The 14,831-nt window shown below is 39.0% G+C and overlaps 4 protein-coding genes and 1 non-coding gene across 7 annotated transcripts; 2 read left to right on the top strand and 3 right to left on the bottom strand.

Moving 5' to 3' along the window:
• Window positions 1-3,268: 3,268 nt before the first annotated feature.
• LOC104780778 (chloroplastic import inner membrane translocase subunit HP30-1) lies at window positions 3,269-5,888 on the bottom strand. 3 transcript variants are annotated; one of them, XR_015596935.1, is made up of 7 exons: window positions 5,218-5,775; window positions 4,994-5,109; window positions 4,712-4,835; window positions 4,462-4,610; window positions 4,323-4,385; window positions 4,132-4,216; window positions 3,269-3,749 (listed from the first exon to the last, which is right to left on the bottom strand). XR_015596935.1 is itself a non-coding variant. In XM_010505316.3 (6 exons), exons 1-6 carry the CDS (start codon window positions 5,530-5,532, stop codon window positions 4,186-4,188), a joined length of 798 nt encoding a protein of 265 aa, XP_010503618.2. In that variant the 5' UTR covers window positions 5,533-5,888; the 3' UTR covers window positions 3,911-4,185. The 3 variants fall into 3 exon arrangements, 1 of the variants encoding a protein (XP_010503618.2); XR_015596936.1 differs by having other exon boundaries at window positions 3,269-3,731; XM_010505316.3 differs by lacking the exon at window positions 3,269-3,749 and having other exon boundaries at window positions 3,911-4,216; window positions 5,218-5,888.
• Window positions 3,417-3,810, top strand: LOC104780777 (protein RESPONSE TO LOW SULFUR 3). The gene has a single exon (XR_015596937.1). It is a non-coding gene; the product is annotated as a protein RESPONSE TO LOW SULFUR 3 (transcript).
• Window positions 5,889-6,213: 325 nt separating the features above from the next.
• LOC104780776 (uncharacterized) lies at window positions 6,214-6,910 on the bottom strand. The gene has a single exon (XM_010505313.3). The coding sequence runs from the start codon at window positions 6,862-6,864 to the stop codon at window positions 6,424-6,426; it is 441 nt and encodes a 146-aa protein (XP_010503615.1). The 5' UTR covers window positions 6,865-6,910; the 3' UTR covers window positions 6,214-6,423.
• Window positions 6,911-9,692: 2,782 nt separating this feature from the next.
• Window positions 9,693-10,557, bottom strand: LOC104780775 (uncharacterized). The gene is made up of 2 exons (XM_010505312.2): window positions 10,284-10,557; window positions 9,693-10,197 (listed from the first exon to the last, which is right to left on the bottom strand). Exons 1-2 carry the CDS (start codon window positions 10,377-10,379, stop codon window positions 9,853-9,855), a joined length of 441 nt encoding a protein of 146 aa, XP_010503614.1. The 5' UTR covers window positions 10,380-10,557; the 3' UTR covers window positions 9,693-9,852.
• Window positions 10,558-12,236: 1,679 nt separating this feature from the next.
• Window positions 12,237-14,755, top strand: LOC104780773 (NAC domain-containing protein 62). The gene is made up of 6 exons (XM_010505311.3): window positions 12,237-12,727; window positions 12,914-13,194; window positions 13,290-13,511; window positions 13,599-13,889; window positions 13,986-14,177; window positions 14,303-14,755. The coding sequence occupies exons 1-6, from the start codon at window positions 12,550-12,552 to the stop codon at window positions 14,504-14,506; spliced, it is 1,368 nt and encodes a 455-aa protein (XP_010503613.1). The 5' UTR covers window positions 12,237-12,549; the 3' UTR covers window positions 14,507-14,755.
• The last annotated feature ends 76 nt before the right edge of the window (window positions 14,756-14,831 follow it).

Here is a 14,831-nt window from a genome sequence, read left to right as displayed (position 1 = left end):
CAGGCACCCGCCCTTCCAAGTTCTTTAACTACCTCACTAAACACCCTAACTTCCTCCAGCTGGTACATGAAGCTTGGACTCAGGCCGGAAGCTTTGCTCTCAATCTTACTGATCTCTGCTGGAAGCAAAAGACCATTAAGGGAGACCTAAAAACCATAAATCGAGAGAATTTTTCAAAAATACAAGAGCGAGTGAGTGAAACTAACCGTTTGTTGCAAGATGTGCAGGTACATGCCTTAAATCAACCATCACAACAAACTTTCCAGCTTGAAAAGGACCTCCACGACAAATGGACGTTTCTGAGGGACATTGAGGAAAGTTACTTCAAGCAGAAATCACGAGTGAATTGGCTCAAGGAGGGAGATCTCAATACCTCTTACTTCCAAAAAATTTGTCAGGCTAGAGCAAGTTACAACACCATCCGGTCTTTCCTCCTGGAATCTGGTGACTTATTACTGGATCCATGTGAAATGAGTGACCACGCCATAGCTCACTTTACTTCAATCCTGTCGCCAAACCACTCTGTTTCACCTCCGTTTTGGTCTTCCCAGGAAGTGTTACAATCATTAAACCCTTACCGCTGTTATAACGCCCACTCTCAAATGATGATATCCATTCCCACTCTTGAGGAGATAGCAAAGGTGATGATGAAGATCAATCCGAACAAAGCCCCGGGTCCCGATGGTCTCTCTTCCGGCTTTTACACATCCACCTGGGGAATCCTAGGCCTTGAAGTCACTGCAGCAGTCACCAACTTTTTTCACACTTCCTTTTTGTCGGCTACCACAAACGCAGCTATCATGACACTAGTCCCTAAACACCCTGGTGCTTCCAAGATTGTGGAGTACCGTCCCATCTCCTGCCTCAACACGCTCTACAAAGTGATATCCAAGTTGCTAGTGGCCAGACTCAAACCTATCCTCCCTGATCTGATACTCCCTAACCAAACAGCATTTGTGCAGGACAGGCTTCTGCTGGAGAACACCATTTTAGCAGCTGAACTAGTCAATGGATATCATAAGGCTGCAGGTCCCAAGCGCCTAGTAATCAAGGTAGACATCGCCAAGGCTTTTGACACCATCTCATGGGACTTCCTGTTCAACTGTCTCAAGGGGATCTCTCTCCCTGACCAATACTTACGGTGGCTTCAAGCATGCGTCTGTACCACAAACTTCACCATCGGGTATAACGGAATGGTTCATGGCTACTTTAAGGGTAAGCGTGGACTCCGACAAGGGGATCCATTGTCTCTTTACCTGTTTTGTCATAGCAATGAACACCTTATCATTAATGCTGAACAAGGCAGCGGAGGAGGGAAATTTTAAATACCATCATAACTGTGACCAGGCAAAGCTAACTCACCTTTGTTTCGCTGATGATCTTCTTATCTTCTCTGATGGCTCGCTCTCCTCGGTCCAAAATATCCTGCAGGTCCTTAAGGAGTTTGAGAACAGATCTGGTCTGGCCATTAGCCTCCACAAAACTTCCTTCTTTGCGGGCGGGCTATCAGAGCTAGAGATTGACACCATTAAACTCTCAACGGGTCTAACTCATGGCTGCTTACCAGTGCGCTACCTTGGAGTCCCTTTCTGCACCAAAAAATTGACACTACAAGACTGTGAGCCCCTTTTGCAGCAAGTGAAAGGAAAAATCAATAATTGGTGTTCTAAGGACTTATCTTTTGCAGGACGCCTGTTATTGATCAACACAGTTATTGCAGGACTATCTAACTTATGGTGCTCCTCTTTCGTACTCCCCAAGAAGTGCATCTCCAAAATCCACTCTCTCTGCAGTGCTTATCTCTGGAAAGGTTGTGCCGAGGGACATCACACTGCTCGTGTTGCCTAAAATACTGTCACCAAACCAAAAGACCAAGGAGGCCTAGGGATACGGGATCTTTTCTTCTGGAACAGAGCTTGCTCCATCAAGTTAATCTGGCTTCTTTTCTTCCGATCAGGGTTAGTGTGGGTTGCGTGGTTCAAACTCTATTTCCTCAAGGGTCCGGTGAACAAGTTCTGGACACTGAAGAAGCGCCAAAACTACTCCTGGATGGCGAATAAGCTACTCAAGTTCAGGGATGATGTTTATAGCTGGATAAAGTTAAGGGTGGGCAATGGTGTTACCTGTCGATTCTGGTCTGATAACTGGTCTCCATATGGGAAACTCTCTGACTATCTGTGCTCGGGAAGGGACTCACGACTGGGGATCCCATCAACTGCAACACTCCAACAGCTCTTCCTTCGTGGTCAATGGTTGCTCCCTCATGCACGGACTTATAATCAGGTTTCTCTCCTAACCCACCTTACAACACTTACCTTAACAGATGAAGAGGATCGATTTGAATGGGAAGTAGAAGGCAAGGTGTATACACGATACTCAACTGGGCTGGTTTATGGTCTCCTTCGGTCTGCTTCCCCTCTTGTACCATGGGCTAAAGCAGTCTGGTTCGCCGGCGGGATCCCGAAGTACAAGTTCCACACTTGGCTACTCACCTTAAACCGTTGTCCTACTCGCGATCGTCTCCTGGGATGGAGACTACAAACAGACCCACTTTGCCTTCTATGCAACGCTTCGCCTGAAAGCAGAGACCACCTGTTCTTCAACTGCACCTACGCCTTCGCTATCTGGACTCAAATCGCCACTAGATGCCAATGCTAATCCTATCCTTCCTGGGATACGACACTGGAACGCATGCAATCTTTAAGGGGACCCGAAAGCTTTGACTCGTCTAACACTATTAGCCTGGCAGTGTACATTGTATCTTCTTTGGGAGGAACGCAATCGTCGCCTACATCATCGTCAATTCCGATCAATTGACGCCTTGCTCCGACAGGTGGACTCTATCATCCGTAACAAGATTAAAAAGATTAGGGAATCAAACCCTTCCTTATCATCGTCGATGTTCGATCTCTGGTTCTCAAGTTAAGACGTTGTACACCCTACGACGTTTCACTATTCCATCGGCTACAAACCCTATCTCTAGGTTCTTACTAAGCTCTTTTGACTATTGTGTTGTATTATTGGGCTCATCTTTTACTAGATTCCCTAATCTAAACTCTAAAACGCTGGACTTTTGTAACATTTTATTTCTCTTTGCATTTAAATAAAAACCTCTTTCAAAAAAAAAAAAAGTCTTCAAAATAAAAATAATTGTAATAGTCATTGCATGTGTTATGCACCACGTGTTGTTACTTCTCTAAGACAGGAAAATGATGTCGACAAAACAATGAAGAAAATAACAGATACATTGAACCTGGACACTTTAAAATTCCAAAGACCAAAACAAAAAAAATGGCTATTAAAAGGATCTTCACAACACAGAGGGATAACAGTTTAACACAGAAACAGCAAACACCACAGAAAACACTTTTATTCTTTAAACCACAAAGCAAAAAACAAAAAAACTATTCAATTTAATGGGGAAAGGTGGAAATTATGCGACGGTGGCGACGGAAGAGGTTGAGGAGTTACGGAGGAGGAACGGAGAGTTGGAGAGAGAAATGGAGGAGATGAAGAAACAGATGGTTCAGCTGTGGCGGCGGACTGTGGTGGCGGAAGAGGCCGAGGAGAGACTCTGCTCGCAATTGGCTGAGCTTGAGGTCGAGTCTCTAGATCAGGCGCGTGACTATCAGTCTCGTATTCTCTTCCTCATGGAGCAAATCTCCCGTCTCTCTGCTTCCTCCCTTGAAGTCGTTGTTACTAATTCATAGATTGATGGATATGTCACTGACCTGACTTCGTGCATCAAACTATATTTTAACAAGATTGATTGAGACTTTTTTGATTAACGATAATATAATTAAAAGTAAATGAGAGCTTCACAACAGCAACATAAATTAGGTAGAAAGAGCATCAAACTATATTTTAACAAGAGTTTATCCAATGCCTTTTTTGATGATTGGCGAGTAAATTTGTATGAACCAACTATATATATATATATATATAATCATCTTATTCTCATACAGAGCATAAATGTGTTCTCATTATTCTGAACCTATATAATCCATTTCGATTGATGATGAGAGTATTTTAAAATTTTAAAGAGAATCAAACATTGCTAGAGTAGTAGCCGAAGAATCCAACAAGAGTTCTTCTTCTTAGCATGAGCATCTAAAAGTAAAAAGACATTACATTTTGTCTTTAATAGATTCTGGTGATGACCATCTAAGACAAAAGCCTCAGTGACTACTTTCGTTTGCCCTTTATCTCCGGGTCCCTGTACTCCAAACAACAGAGAATAATGATAGCTCGATCAAATTCAAGAATTCTACAGATTCCTCCTATATTTGATCGATGGAATAGCAGAGAAATCGGATTCAAACCTCTGGATATGGTCTAGAATCATAAGTCTTGGCCCTGGTGGTATGCTCACATCTCTTAGCGCGCTGGATACAAAATTCACCAACTTGAATAGCTGCTGCTACATAAACAAAATCTTGAATAGGATAATTCTGATTATACCTATCAGTGAGCAATGGCAATGTGGGATCAGTTAAAAGTCCTTTCTTGAAGTTCTTCTCGTATTTTTCTAGACCAAGCTGAAGAAGCATAGTTCTTCCTCGTGTGTAAAACGGGTCTTCAACGCTCGGTTTAGAGAATCTTTCTCCCAACTAGAGACAGAGAAGGGAAAAACAGAGTTAAGAGCAAATGCTAATAATATACAGTTTCATGAGTAGCATTGGTGTCAAGTCTCAAAATTTTGAAAACTTGCCTTAAAAAATATCCCTTGGAAAACAGCAAAACCAGCAGCGGTGGTGATTGCGTTCATAGGTTGTCCTTGCAAGCCTTGGCTCACCAAAGAGTATGCAAATCCAGATCCTAATGCTGCCACTACGCTGCAAAATTTAAATCATTACTGTCTTTAACACTCTTCACTCACAATGATAACCAAACTCTTAAGACTAATCCCAAATTACAAAACCTTATCAAGACATCTACACACAGAGATTACAAATATTAGTGACTGAAGCAGCTCACAGGAGTTGAAACTTACGCAGATTCAATATCCTCTTTGCCTCGAATCCGCTTCATGACTGAAGCAATTCCAGCATTAACACCGGTAATGGCAGCAAAATTACGAGCCTGAACCCAAGGTCCACCCACAAGTGCCTACAGATTCATTCACAGATCTCTCAATTCACTCATACCTCAATTTACAACATTAACTTTATTTTGAAAGATGGGGATAAGGGTTTATATATGGGAGTGTATTAAAACCTGAGCTTGTTTCATTGAAGCTATGGCTTGAGGGTCAACGCCGCCAGCCTGAGGCATTTCAGGAGAGAGTGTTCCCATGAGACCACCAATGAAAGCTCCTTGGACACCGCTCATGGTTGATACGACGGCGGCTTCCACTGGTATTGATTGTTTCGATAGCCAAGTCTTGAAACCAGTTTCTACTTCCTTGAATTTGACCTGGAACTGCTGAATTGGATTCTGCTGATCGTTGAATAGACTCGCCATCGCCATCATTTCTCCGCCGCTTCTTCTCTGACTCTGATCTCCTCCTCCTCCGCCGCCGCTTACCCCCATATCTATTTCTCTCGTTTCGTTTCTGTTGCGATTTCTGGAGTTTTTTTTTCTTTTTTTTTTCTTTCGGTTCTCTGCTTCTCGTCTTATCTCCCTCCTTCCTTCTCATATTTCCCATTGGGTTATATACGATTACTTGGGCCTATTAAGGCCCATTTATCGTCTTTGCTATTTTTTTCTTTTTCTTTTTACTCAGTTCTGATATCTAAAAATGCTCAATTTCTCCGTTACTTTGTCAATGGTAATATGTGCACAGATTTATGAAAAGCTGAAGAAATGTGCATGGTAGCAGATTGTAAGGTACAGAAGACTGTCTCTATATTAGATGTTGGATTTGAAAGAAAAGACAACTTCAGAATTTGGAATACTATCATTTGATCTCTTCATATACCAAAATGCTGATCTGGACCTTTTGCCTATTTCACACAAGTCGAAATGTGACAGTAGTCTAAACCATACCTAAAGATTTTGATGTCTTAACAATGAGTACTAACTAAGGAAACATCATTCATATTCAAAAATGGATATATTAAGTAAAGAAAGTAGTAATTGTAAGTATATGCTACTACAGTAGTATACGTACCAGAATCATCCTTTTTGGAATGCAAAGAAGAGCACCACCTGTTGAGGGGGAAGTCTCCCCCTACGTTAAATACTACGAAAACAAAAACGTCCAGAAGAGAGTGGCAGAACTATGAAGTCTCTCTCTACGTTAAATACTACATAGATAGTTCAACAATACTAAGATAAAGTACTTCTTCAGACAGAGAAGCTAAGCCTAGTCTCTCTGGAAGAGCGCATAAATATTGTCTCTTATTGCATAGTTGAGATATAGAAAAAAAGTAAGTTATTCTAGGTGAGATAAAAGAAGATAAGCAAAAGACCAACAAAGATTTAGTTCATCTCCATTCCATCTCCAGCTTGACTGCAGATTGGGCTCACAGCAGCAAAAGACCTCTCGAAAGGAGAAGAAAGAAACTGGACATCACGCCGAACACGCTTAACGCAGCTTTCAGAGGGCTGACTCTCATCATCAAGCTTCCTCCGGACTCCTCTAACCGCGTGCTCCTCATCGGAAGAAAGTGGGAATATCCGACCACTAGCTCGGCACAAAGAGTTATGGTTATCATACAAAATCCTTTGGTTGCAGTTCTTGTCACAGACGTGACTCAACCCAGTTAGTCTGCAACGGTACATATTCCCACAAACATTCTCATTCTCGCATTTCCAATCACATTTATGACACGGATCGGGTCCATCGATACCAAGTATAGCAGACAAGTAAATAACATTGGCCGCAGAACCAACCACTGAAGATTTTCCAAATACCTCCATTGTACTTCACTTCTCAAACCGTCTTCACACTCTACATAACCCCCCAAAAAAATCGAATAAACGATTAATATCTCTAATTGTCTATACACAATCAATTTCGTATTAGATAAGCTCAAAATCACATGTGCTACATATAAATATGTTAATCCTAATAGGTTTAGGAAAATTTCATAAAGTCTTAAGTTTGTAATATGTTAATCCTAATAGGTTTAGGAAAAGATAAAACATATAAATATAGGAGTCTATGGAGAGGTGTTCCATAAGACTTGAGAAAAGAGAGATTTAGTTTTTGAGAGAGTTTTCTAAATCATTATTAAGAAAAGGTGTTCTTATATTCTTCAAGTTTATCTTTTAGAAACAACATCGTTCTCAACACGTGTTACCATACCAATGGGCTCATATGGATTTCGATGCGCAGTTACATCTGGACACGAAGGGATTTCAACCCATTGTTGTAAAGCTGGATTACCCACGAAGGATAGATATTTGAAATTCTTAGTGTAGCCACAATAGAGACTAAGCCAAATCAATCCATTGGAGGAACCTGCCCAGAAGCAATCATTCGTAGAGAGATTCGGATGCGGTCGAAAAGGCGCGATATAAGAAACTATGGATTTGGGAAGACCCAAGCCAATAACTTCTGTGATGGGATGATGATACTCTAGTACGAGCATGAGCGACCAAGAGGACAAGGAGTACAATGGGTGCAACGAGACAAAGAGACTACGAAAATACGTCGAGTCTATTACCGATTTCAATGTTTTACATACCAATTTGCATTTGGCGATGCTTTTCAATGGCAATCGAGCAATTACGTATATACCTCCACCAACATCGATACTGGGAGTGTTGTTCTTCTTCCCGTCTCCGTTGGGATTGTGCTAACTCTCATCATAGGGTTAGGGTTTCCCATGGCCAACTATTTGCGCATTCTTAATTTTTTTTTTTTTTTTGGAGGAGTATTGCTAACCTTTTTATATGGGAAAAGCGATCTGTAACCCCTTCGTAAGTTTCATATAGCACCACAACTACACAAAATTTAAACCTCGATCTCGGTCCACACAAATCGGAAGTTCGAAACCTCATAACACATAAAATCAAAATTCATAACCTAAAGACACATAAACACGGTTTATGTTCGGTTTACTACTACCTAGACAATCCACATTAGGACTAAAAAAACCGGATTTAACCTCAGTACAACCCGAATTTAAGATCGAAATCTCTAAATCTCAGAATTGAAGAACCCAAGATTTTGAGAACCAATAAATCTAATTGATTGGTTTGTTGATGGCGATATTCATGATGATGAAGTCGAATCATCCAACCACGTTGCAAATCATCTCAGTCACCACTCACCACCACACGATGAATCTGATAGTAAGGAGAGCCTTCTCAAGGCATTGTCTTTCAAGTAAAATTGTCTCAAGGCACTTTTAGTCAAGGATGAATGAGATTAGAAGAGACAACAGGTCTGTTTATTATTCTCTTGTATGATTCGGTTTGCTCAATCTCTGTAACTATTTTTCTATGTTTTATATTGCTTTTTGTGTTCTCTCCAATTATTTAAATGATAATGCACCATCTTCTCAACCTGCAAATTCTTTGTTATAAGCTAAGCAATGATAATGATTCACCAAAATGAGACAACATTGAGACTCTACATCACTAAGTTTGTCTCTTCTGCGAACGATGTCATGCTTTCCCCCAGGATCAATGCGGGAAATCCTCTGCTGCAATCGTTTTCACTTACAACAACACTAATCCAACTTCTTATTGAGTTTTACAGAAAAAGTGGACCAAAATTGAGATTGACTTAAATCCAACTTCATATATCCGCAATTCTCTTTCAAATAACGTGTTCTCAGAAGGTTTTTTCTCCACAAAACAACGGGAAAAATTCTTCAATTTCTTCTCTCGACAACGAAACAGAGAATTTCAATTTCATAATCGATACTTCTCTTCACGCCAATTTCAATTCTGACGGTCTTTGCCGGTGATTCAACATCATGTTCACTAACAGCTCTTCTCATCCTCAGATTTTACGGCAGAGCCGCCGCAAATACATCACTGTTCCTCGCTCCTCCTCCTATAAGCTTCTCGTTCAAAACGCCAGCAGCGGAGACGTATCTCTTTGTTTTGTGATCCGGAGATGAAGAAAGAGGAAAAGGAGATGGTTCAGGCTTTAATTTTGGTTTAGTATTGGTTTTAAGTGGTCAGGTGTTTAATTTTGGTTTAGTGTTGGTTTTAAGTGGTTTAGTATTAGTTTAAGTCATAAACCAATAAATTCATTGTTCGTGTGTTATGAGGTTTTTAACTTTCAAATTATGTGGAAACTGGACTAGAACTTCTGATTTGTGTGGCCAGAGATCCAGATATGAATTCTGTATAGTTATGGTACTATATGAAACTTTCGAGGGGGATACAAATCGTTTTTCCTTTTATATGCGTAGTTAGGATTTTATGGGCTAATAATTTATTGGGCTTTTTACGTTGCATTTATGATTTCACGTTAAATTGAAATCTTATTGATCATTTAGATTTTTTTTATTCATTTCTTTGACGACAAATTGTAAGAATTTTAGTTAGTTAGTTAGTTTTTTTTTTTTTTTTTTTTTTTAACAATAACACTGCTGATCACGTTAACTGTACAAGGAAGGAGCAGGACTTACACAGCTAGCTAGATTTAGTCTCCAGGGGGATTTGCATCTTTCAATTTGTTGAATTATATGTTTCAGAGAAACATAAAGCAGATCGAGATCTTAATTCACACACGATAGCAGATGGGCATGCATATCGACTTAAGAAACGTTGGTTAGCAAATTTCATTTAGCAAAACTGATTTATATTTAATTGAATTAAAGAAGAATCATTGTGAAATACAAAGAACAAACAAAGCCAAACCAATCTGGTAGTAACAAATCAAATCAAATATAGGTGACATACAACAATGACATTCAAATTACTTTCACAAATTTAATTATATCATTAAGCGGTGACAACAGCTTCTTTCTCTTCTTGTTTACTCTCCTCCTTTACTGGTTCAGCCTCAACAGTTTTCACGGCTTCCGCCTCAACCTCAACCTTTTCTGGTGCAGCTACCACAACCTCATCGACCTTTTCTGTTGCGGCCGCTACGTTCTCCACTTTCTCAGGTGCTGCTGCTTCACCAGAAGAGGAAGACTCTTCCACGGCTGCAACCTCTGGTTCAGAAGCAGGAGTTGTTTCCTTGGTCTGCTCGACCTCAGATGTCTCCTTAGCTTCGACGGAAGTTGTTTCGGTGGTTTCAGTCTCTGTCTGGTTCTGTTTCTCACCGCTTTCTGTGTTGTTCTCCTGTGTTAACATACCAAAAAGATCATAACCTGTTAAAGCGGTTCTGTGACAAAACCTAAATTTTCATATTTAAAACCTAGATTTACCTTGGCTATTACGGTTTCAGAGACAGGCTTAGGAACAGAGCCTTCTTCGTTGTTGTTCATGTCTGATTCCTTGGGTCTACTCGCACAGCCACCCATTATTATATTTTTTTTATTGTTTTTGTGATTTTTGGTTGGGTGTAGGCTGTGGAGTTTTATTTTTCTCTTCGGTTTATTATTGTTGACCCGAGGATTGAGAAAATGAAGTGAACATGATCAGGGTTATATAGATGTGAAGATGCATGATTCCGAATTTTATGGAGAGCCTCTGGTATTTTTTTTGTGTATCTGTGGTGTGTTGAATAATTCATATGGCTAAGAATAGAGTTATTTACAGATCGGGTAGGAACTTATATTAAGAGTTATGCGGAGAGTTAAGCGTAAATTTAGAGATTTCTGTGTTTAAAAAGCTTCATTGGTATGGTCAAAGGTATGTAAGTTTCGTGGACCTCTCATCTATTGTGCTCTATTTTTAGTCGGTCGACTCGATATATACATATACATACTACTACGCACAATATTAATTCGGGTTTCTTTGATTCTAGTAAATTGGAAAGAAAATATTATTTTGCCATATGCCACGATGGAATATGAAAACGATAAGCAGTTTTTTTTTTGCTATAGCATAGTTTTGCTGAATTACGTTTCATATCGACTTACATTATGTAACCTTTTTTTGTCGAGTGAGGAACCTTTCTTTCTTTTTTCTTTATCTTGTTTGTGTTTGTAATACGTTAAGAATGGAGCTAATTAATTAAGTAAATGACAGTGAAGAAGATAAAACTTAAGTAAATAACAATAATGTGACTTATAACGTTTAACAAGAACAAAAAATGTGACTCTCAAATAAATATATATTCAAAAACGTATTCAGTTTAACCAATTTGGTAAAATTCATCAACTCGTTAGTAACTTCAGATGCACATATAGAAAATCACATGTTGTAGAAAAATAACACATCTCAGTATTTGAACGACAATTTTATTCTTATTCATCGAATGTATAAAATAGTCTGACAACGTGCTTGTTGCAAGTGAATCGTACATATACATTAGAATCGGGGACAATGCACGAAAAAAAAAAATTACTAACGTAGGATAGTGTGCTCCATGATCGTGTTTACGAGTTCGAGCAAACGAGAAACATTCAAAATCCAAAAAAAAAAACCCAAAATGCTCAGAGAAATAAATATAAAAAGATTGTGCTTGTCGCTATTGGCTCGTTGGTAGCATTCAAGCATGGGTCAGTGCTTGTGACTACGAGCCCGAGCGATCGACCACATATACCAAACCAAAACAAAAAGAAAAAAAAATATAGGGTAATTGTCATAAATATCATTAAAATAAGTTTTTATTCTAAAAATGCTATAATTTAGTTTTTTTTTTCAAAAATATCATTAAAATATATTTTTTTCCAAAAATACCACATAATTGAACTAAAATTCTAATACTAAAAACTAATTTCTAAATTCTAAATACTAAACCATACTCCTAAAAACTATACCTTAAAACTAAATGTGTCAACCCAAACCTAAAAAAAAAATTCTACATCCTTAAAAATCAATTTTTTGTATTTGTGGTAATTTTGGAAAAAAAACTTTTGTGATATTTTTGGAAAAAAAAAACTAAAATGTAATATTTTTGGAAATTTTTTTTTTAATGGTATTTAAAAGAATTTCTCAAAAATATACTGTATATATATATAAAGACATTTCCAAAAAAAGTCAAGAAAAGCGAAACTTCCCACAGAACTCACAAACAAAGTGACATGCACCGAAGCTTCCTTTCCCGCTTCATCCACATGTCATTATTTCATTCGTTTTATGACATTTTTTTTTAATATGGCAACCACTTTCTCAACTTTACCCCTTCCTCTTGCGTTAATATCCCAAAGTCCCAAAAAGGGCAAAATCGTACATCAACACCACTAAAACGCGTAACGTACTTGGTATAGCGCGTGTAACACACTAAACCTCTCCACGCGCTGTTATCACCACCACCCTCTCTCTTTATAATTTCTTCACAAAAGGAAAAAATCAAAGTTCACATCTTCTTCTCTTCTTCCTCACTTTACCAAAATCACCGATTCGAGTTTTAGGGTTTTTGTTTTCTGATATTTTTTAAATTGTTATCTTCTTCTTCGTGATACCTTCGAATCGTATCTCTGAGATATATATAAACAATAATTCTGATTCGTAGTATCTGGGAATCTTCTTCAATCTTGGGTGTTCGATTCGTTCAAAAAAAAACAAAAAAAAAAAGCCGATTCAATGAATCAGAATCTTGAATTTCTATCAATGGATTCATTACCAGTTGGATTAAGATTCCGTCCCACTGACGAGGAGCTGATCCGTTACTATCTCCGTAAAAAGATCAACGGTCACGATGGCGACGTCAAAGCTATCCGTGAGATCGATATTTGCAAATGGGAGCCTTGGGATTTACCTGGTAACCCCTTCTTCTTCTTCTTCTTCTTAGAAATGCTGTAACTTTACGAAATCTTGAATTAGTTTCGATGTTTTTTTGATAAAGTCAGTAACTTTAGGAGTTTTAATCTGTTTGATATAAGTTTAGTTTGTGTCGCTGAGAGATATGATTAAAAAGATGTGATTTTGGTTGTTTGTTTGTTTGTAGATTTTTCTGTGATCAAAACAAAAGACTCAGAGTGGCTCTTCTTCTGTCCATTGGATCGGAAGTATCCTAACGGAAGTAGACAGAACCGAGCAACTGTGGCAGGTTACTGGAAGGCGACAGGGAAAGACCGGAAGATAAAAAACGGTAAGACTAAGATTATCGGTGTGAAGAGAACTCTTGTTTTCCACGCTGGTCGTGCTCCTAAAGGAACAAGAACCAATTGGGTTATTCATGAGTATCGTGCCACGGAGAATGATCTTAGCGGTACTAATCCTGGCCAGGTAAATGATAATGCACACTCTGTAGATGTGTAACCATTTGGAAAACTGATTTGGTTATGGAATCTTGATCATTGTGATTGTGGTGATATATGCAGAGTCCGTTTGTGATATGCAAGTTGTTCAAGAAACAAGAACTGAATTTAGCAGAAGAAGATTCCAAATCGGATGAAGCTGAACCTGCTGTCTCGTCTCCAACTGTTGAAGTATCTGAGGTCAGTAAAACAGAAGACGTGAAGCCTTATGACATTGCAGAGTCTTCTCTTGTAATCTCCGGAGATTCTCATAGTGACGCTTGTGATGAGGCTACAACTGCCGAGGTGAAGACATTGTCTTTAGTTGTTTCTTCTTAGATGATTGTCTTAGTGTCGGTTTGAAAACTAAATACTTTTTGTTTTGACATGCAGCTTGTAGATTTTGATTGGTATCCGGAATTGGAGTCCCTGGATTGCAAGCTGTTCTCCCCATTACACTCTCAATTCCAATGCGAGCTTGGTGGATCCACATTTCAGCCTGGCTCAAGTAATTTTTCAGGGAATGAGACCAACAACTTCCAAGTTCAGACTCAGTATGGTACAAATGAAGTAGATACATATATATCCGAGTTTCTTGATTCTATTCTTCAGAGCCCAGACGAGGATCCAGAGAAGCACAAGTATGTTTTGCAGAGTGGCTTTGATGCCGCAACACCAGATCAGGTACATGAAGTTTCCTCAAAACTCATAATATCATTGGTGTATTCATTAAGAAAACTGAATTACATAGTTAACTCTTATTAATCTACTTGATTGCAGATTGCGCCAGCTTATCAGCAGGGCTCAGCAGTTGGCATGAGCAACGATGTTTCAGTAACGGGGATCCAGATTAGGAGTCGGCAGGCACACCTCTCAGGTTGCACCAATGAGTATATAGCGCAGGGAAATGGCCCAAGAAGGCTGCGTCTGCAAACTAACCTTAATGGCATTGACTCGAAGAGAGACAGAGAGGTGAGAATCACACCCACCTTCTTCATAAATTACTTTTATTTCTTGGTTTCTTTCAGTGGGATGTGGTTTCACGTAGCAAATTGGAATCGAACTGTGACATTAATATTAATCTTAATGCTACGCAGGCTGAGGACACAGTTGGAGAAACTATGAAGAAAGGCTGCGGAAAGCTAATGAGAACAAAGAACAAAACCGGTTTTGCGTTTAAAAGGATTATGCCCCTGAAATGTTCTTACGCTGGGCTTCTTAGGGCGGCGGTAGTTGCAGTTGTGTTCTTGATGTCAGTCTGCAGTCTAACCGTTGACTTCAGAGCATCCGCAATGCCATGAGAACTGGAACTTGCATCTGCTTACCCTGAGAATTGAAACTTTCTTCTGTATATATAGTGCTCGAACCTGGATTTTGCTTTTGTTGTTGGTTTCAGGCTTTCGCTTTAACCGGTACCAGTTTGTAGTTTTACATGTAGTTTTAGGCTTGTAAACGTCATGAACTTATGCTATGAAGAGACCAAGAACCTCTAGTTGTACTTGTTTGACTTATTAGAGTTGTTACATAATTAAAGGTTATGCTTAATCCTATTTTCCTTTCGACTCTTTGACAATGAAATAAATAGCAATGATGATATATTACGTACATGGCAGGCCAATAAAAAAC

The sequence above is a fragment of the Camelina sativa genome, chromosome 4, assembly GCF_030686135.1.
Source record: "Camelina sativa cultivar CO46 ecotype springtype chromosome 4, ASM3068613v1".
NCBI classification, from domain to species: domain Eukaryota; kingdom Viridiplantae; phylum Streptophyta; class Magnoliopsida; order Brassicales; family Brassicaceae; genus Camelina; species Camelina sativa.
This window is presented reverse-complemented; position numbering and strand designations above follow the sequence as displayed.

Excerpts from the sequence above, each read along its gene's own strand:
- LOC104780775 (XM_010505312.2), bottom strand. The coding sequence starts at position 10,379 with ATGGGTGGCTGTGCGAGTAGACCCAAGGAATCAGACATGAACAACAAC. Across the intron at positions 10,198-10,283 it reads CTGAAACCGTAATAGCCAAG|GAGAACAACACAGAAAGCGG; the intron begins GTAAATCTAGGT and ends ATGTTAACACAG.
- LOC104780776 (XM_010505313.3), bottom strand. The coding sequence starts at position 6,864 with ATGGAGGTATTTGGAAAATCTTCAGTGGTTGGTTCTGCGGCCAATGTT.
- LOC104780778 (XM_010505316.3), bottom strand. The coding sequence starts at position 5,532 with ATGGGGGTAAGCGGCGGCGGAGGAGGAGGAGATCAGAGTCAGAGAAGA. Across the intron at positions 4,386-4,461 it reads TTGCCATTGCTCACTGATAG|CGCGCTAAGAGATGTGAGCA; the intron begins GTATAATCAGAA and ends TTTTGTATCCAG. Across the intron at positions 4,217-4,322 it reads ATTCTAGACCATATCCAGAG|GGACCCGGAGATAAAGGGCA; the intron begins GTTTGAATCCGA and ends TTTGGAGTACAG.
- LOC104780773 (XM_010505311.3), top strand. The coding sequence starts at position 12,550 with ATGAATCAGAATCTTGAATTTCTATCAATGGATTCATTACCAGTTGGA. Across the intron at positions 13,512-13,598 it reads ATGAGGCTACAACTGCCGAG|CTTGTAGATTTTGATTGGTA; the intron begins GTGAAGACATTG and ends TTTGACATGCAG. Across the intron at positions 13,890-13,985 it reads ATGCCGCAACACCAGATCAG|ATTGCGCCAGCTTATCAGCA; the intron begins GTACATGAAGTT and ends ACTTGATTGCAG.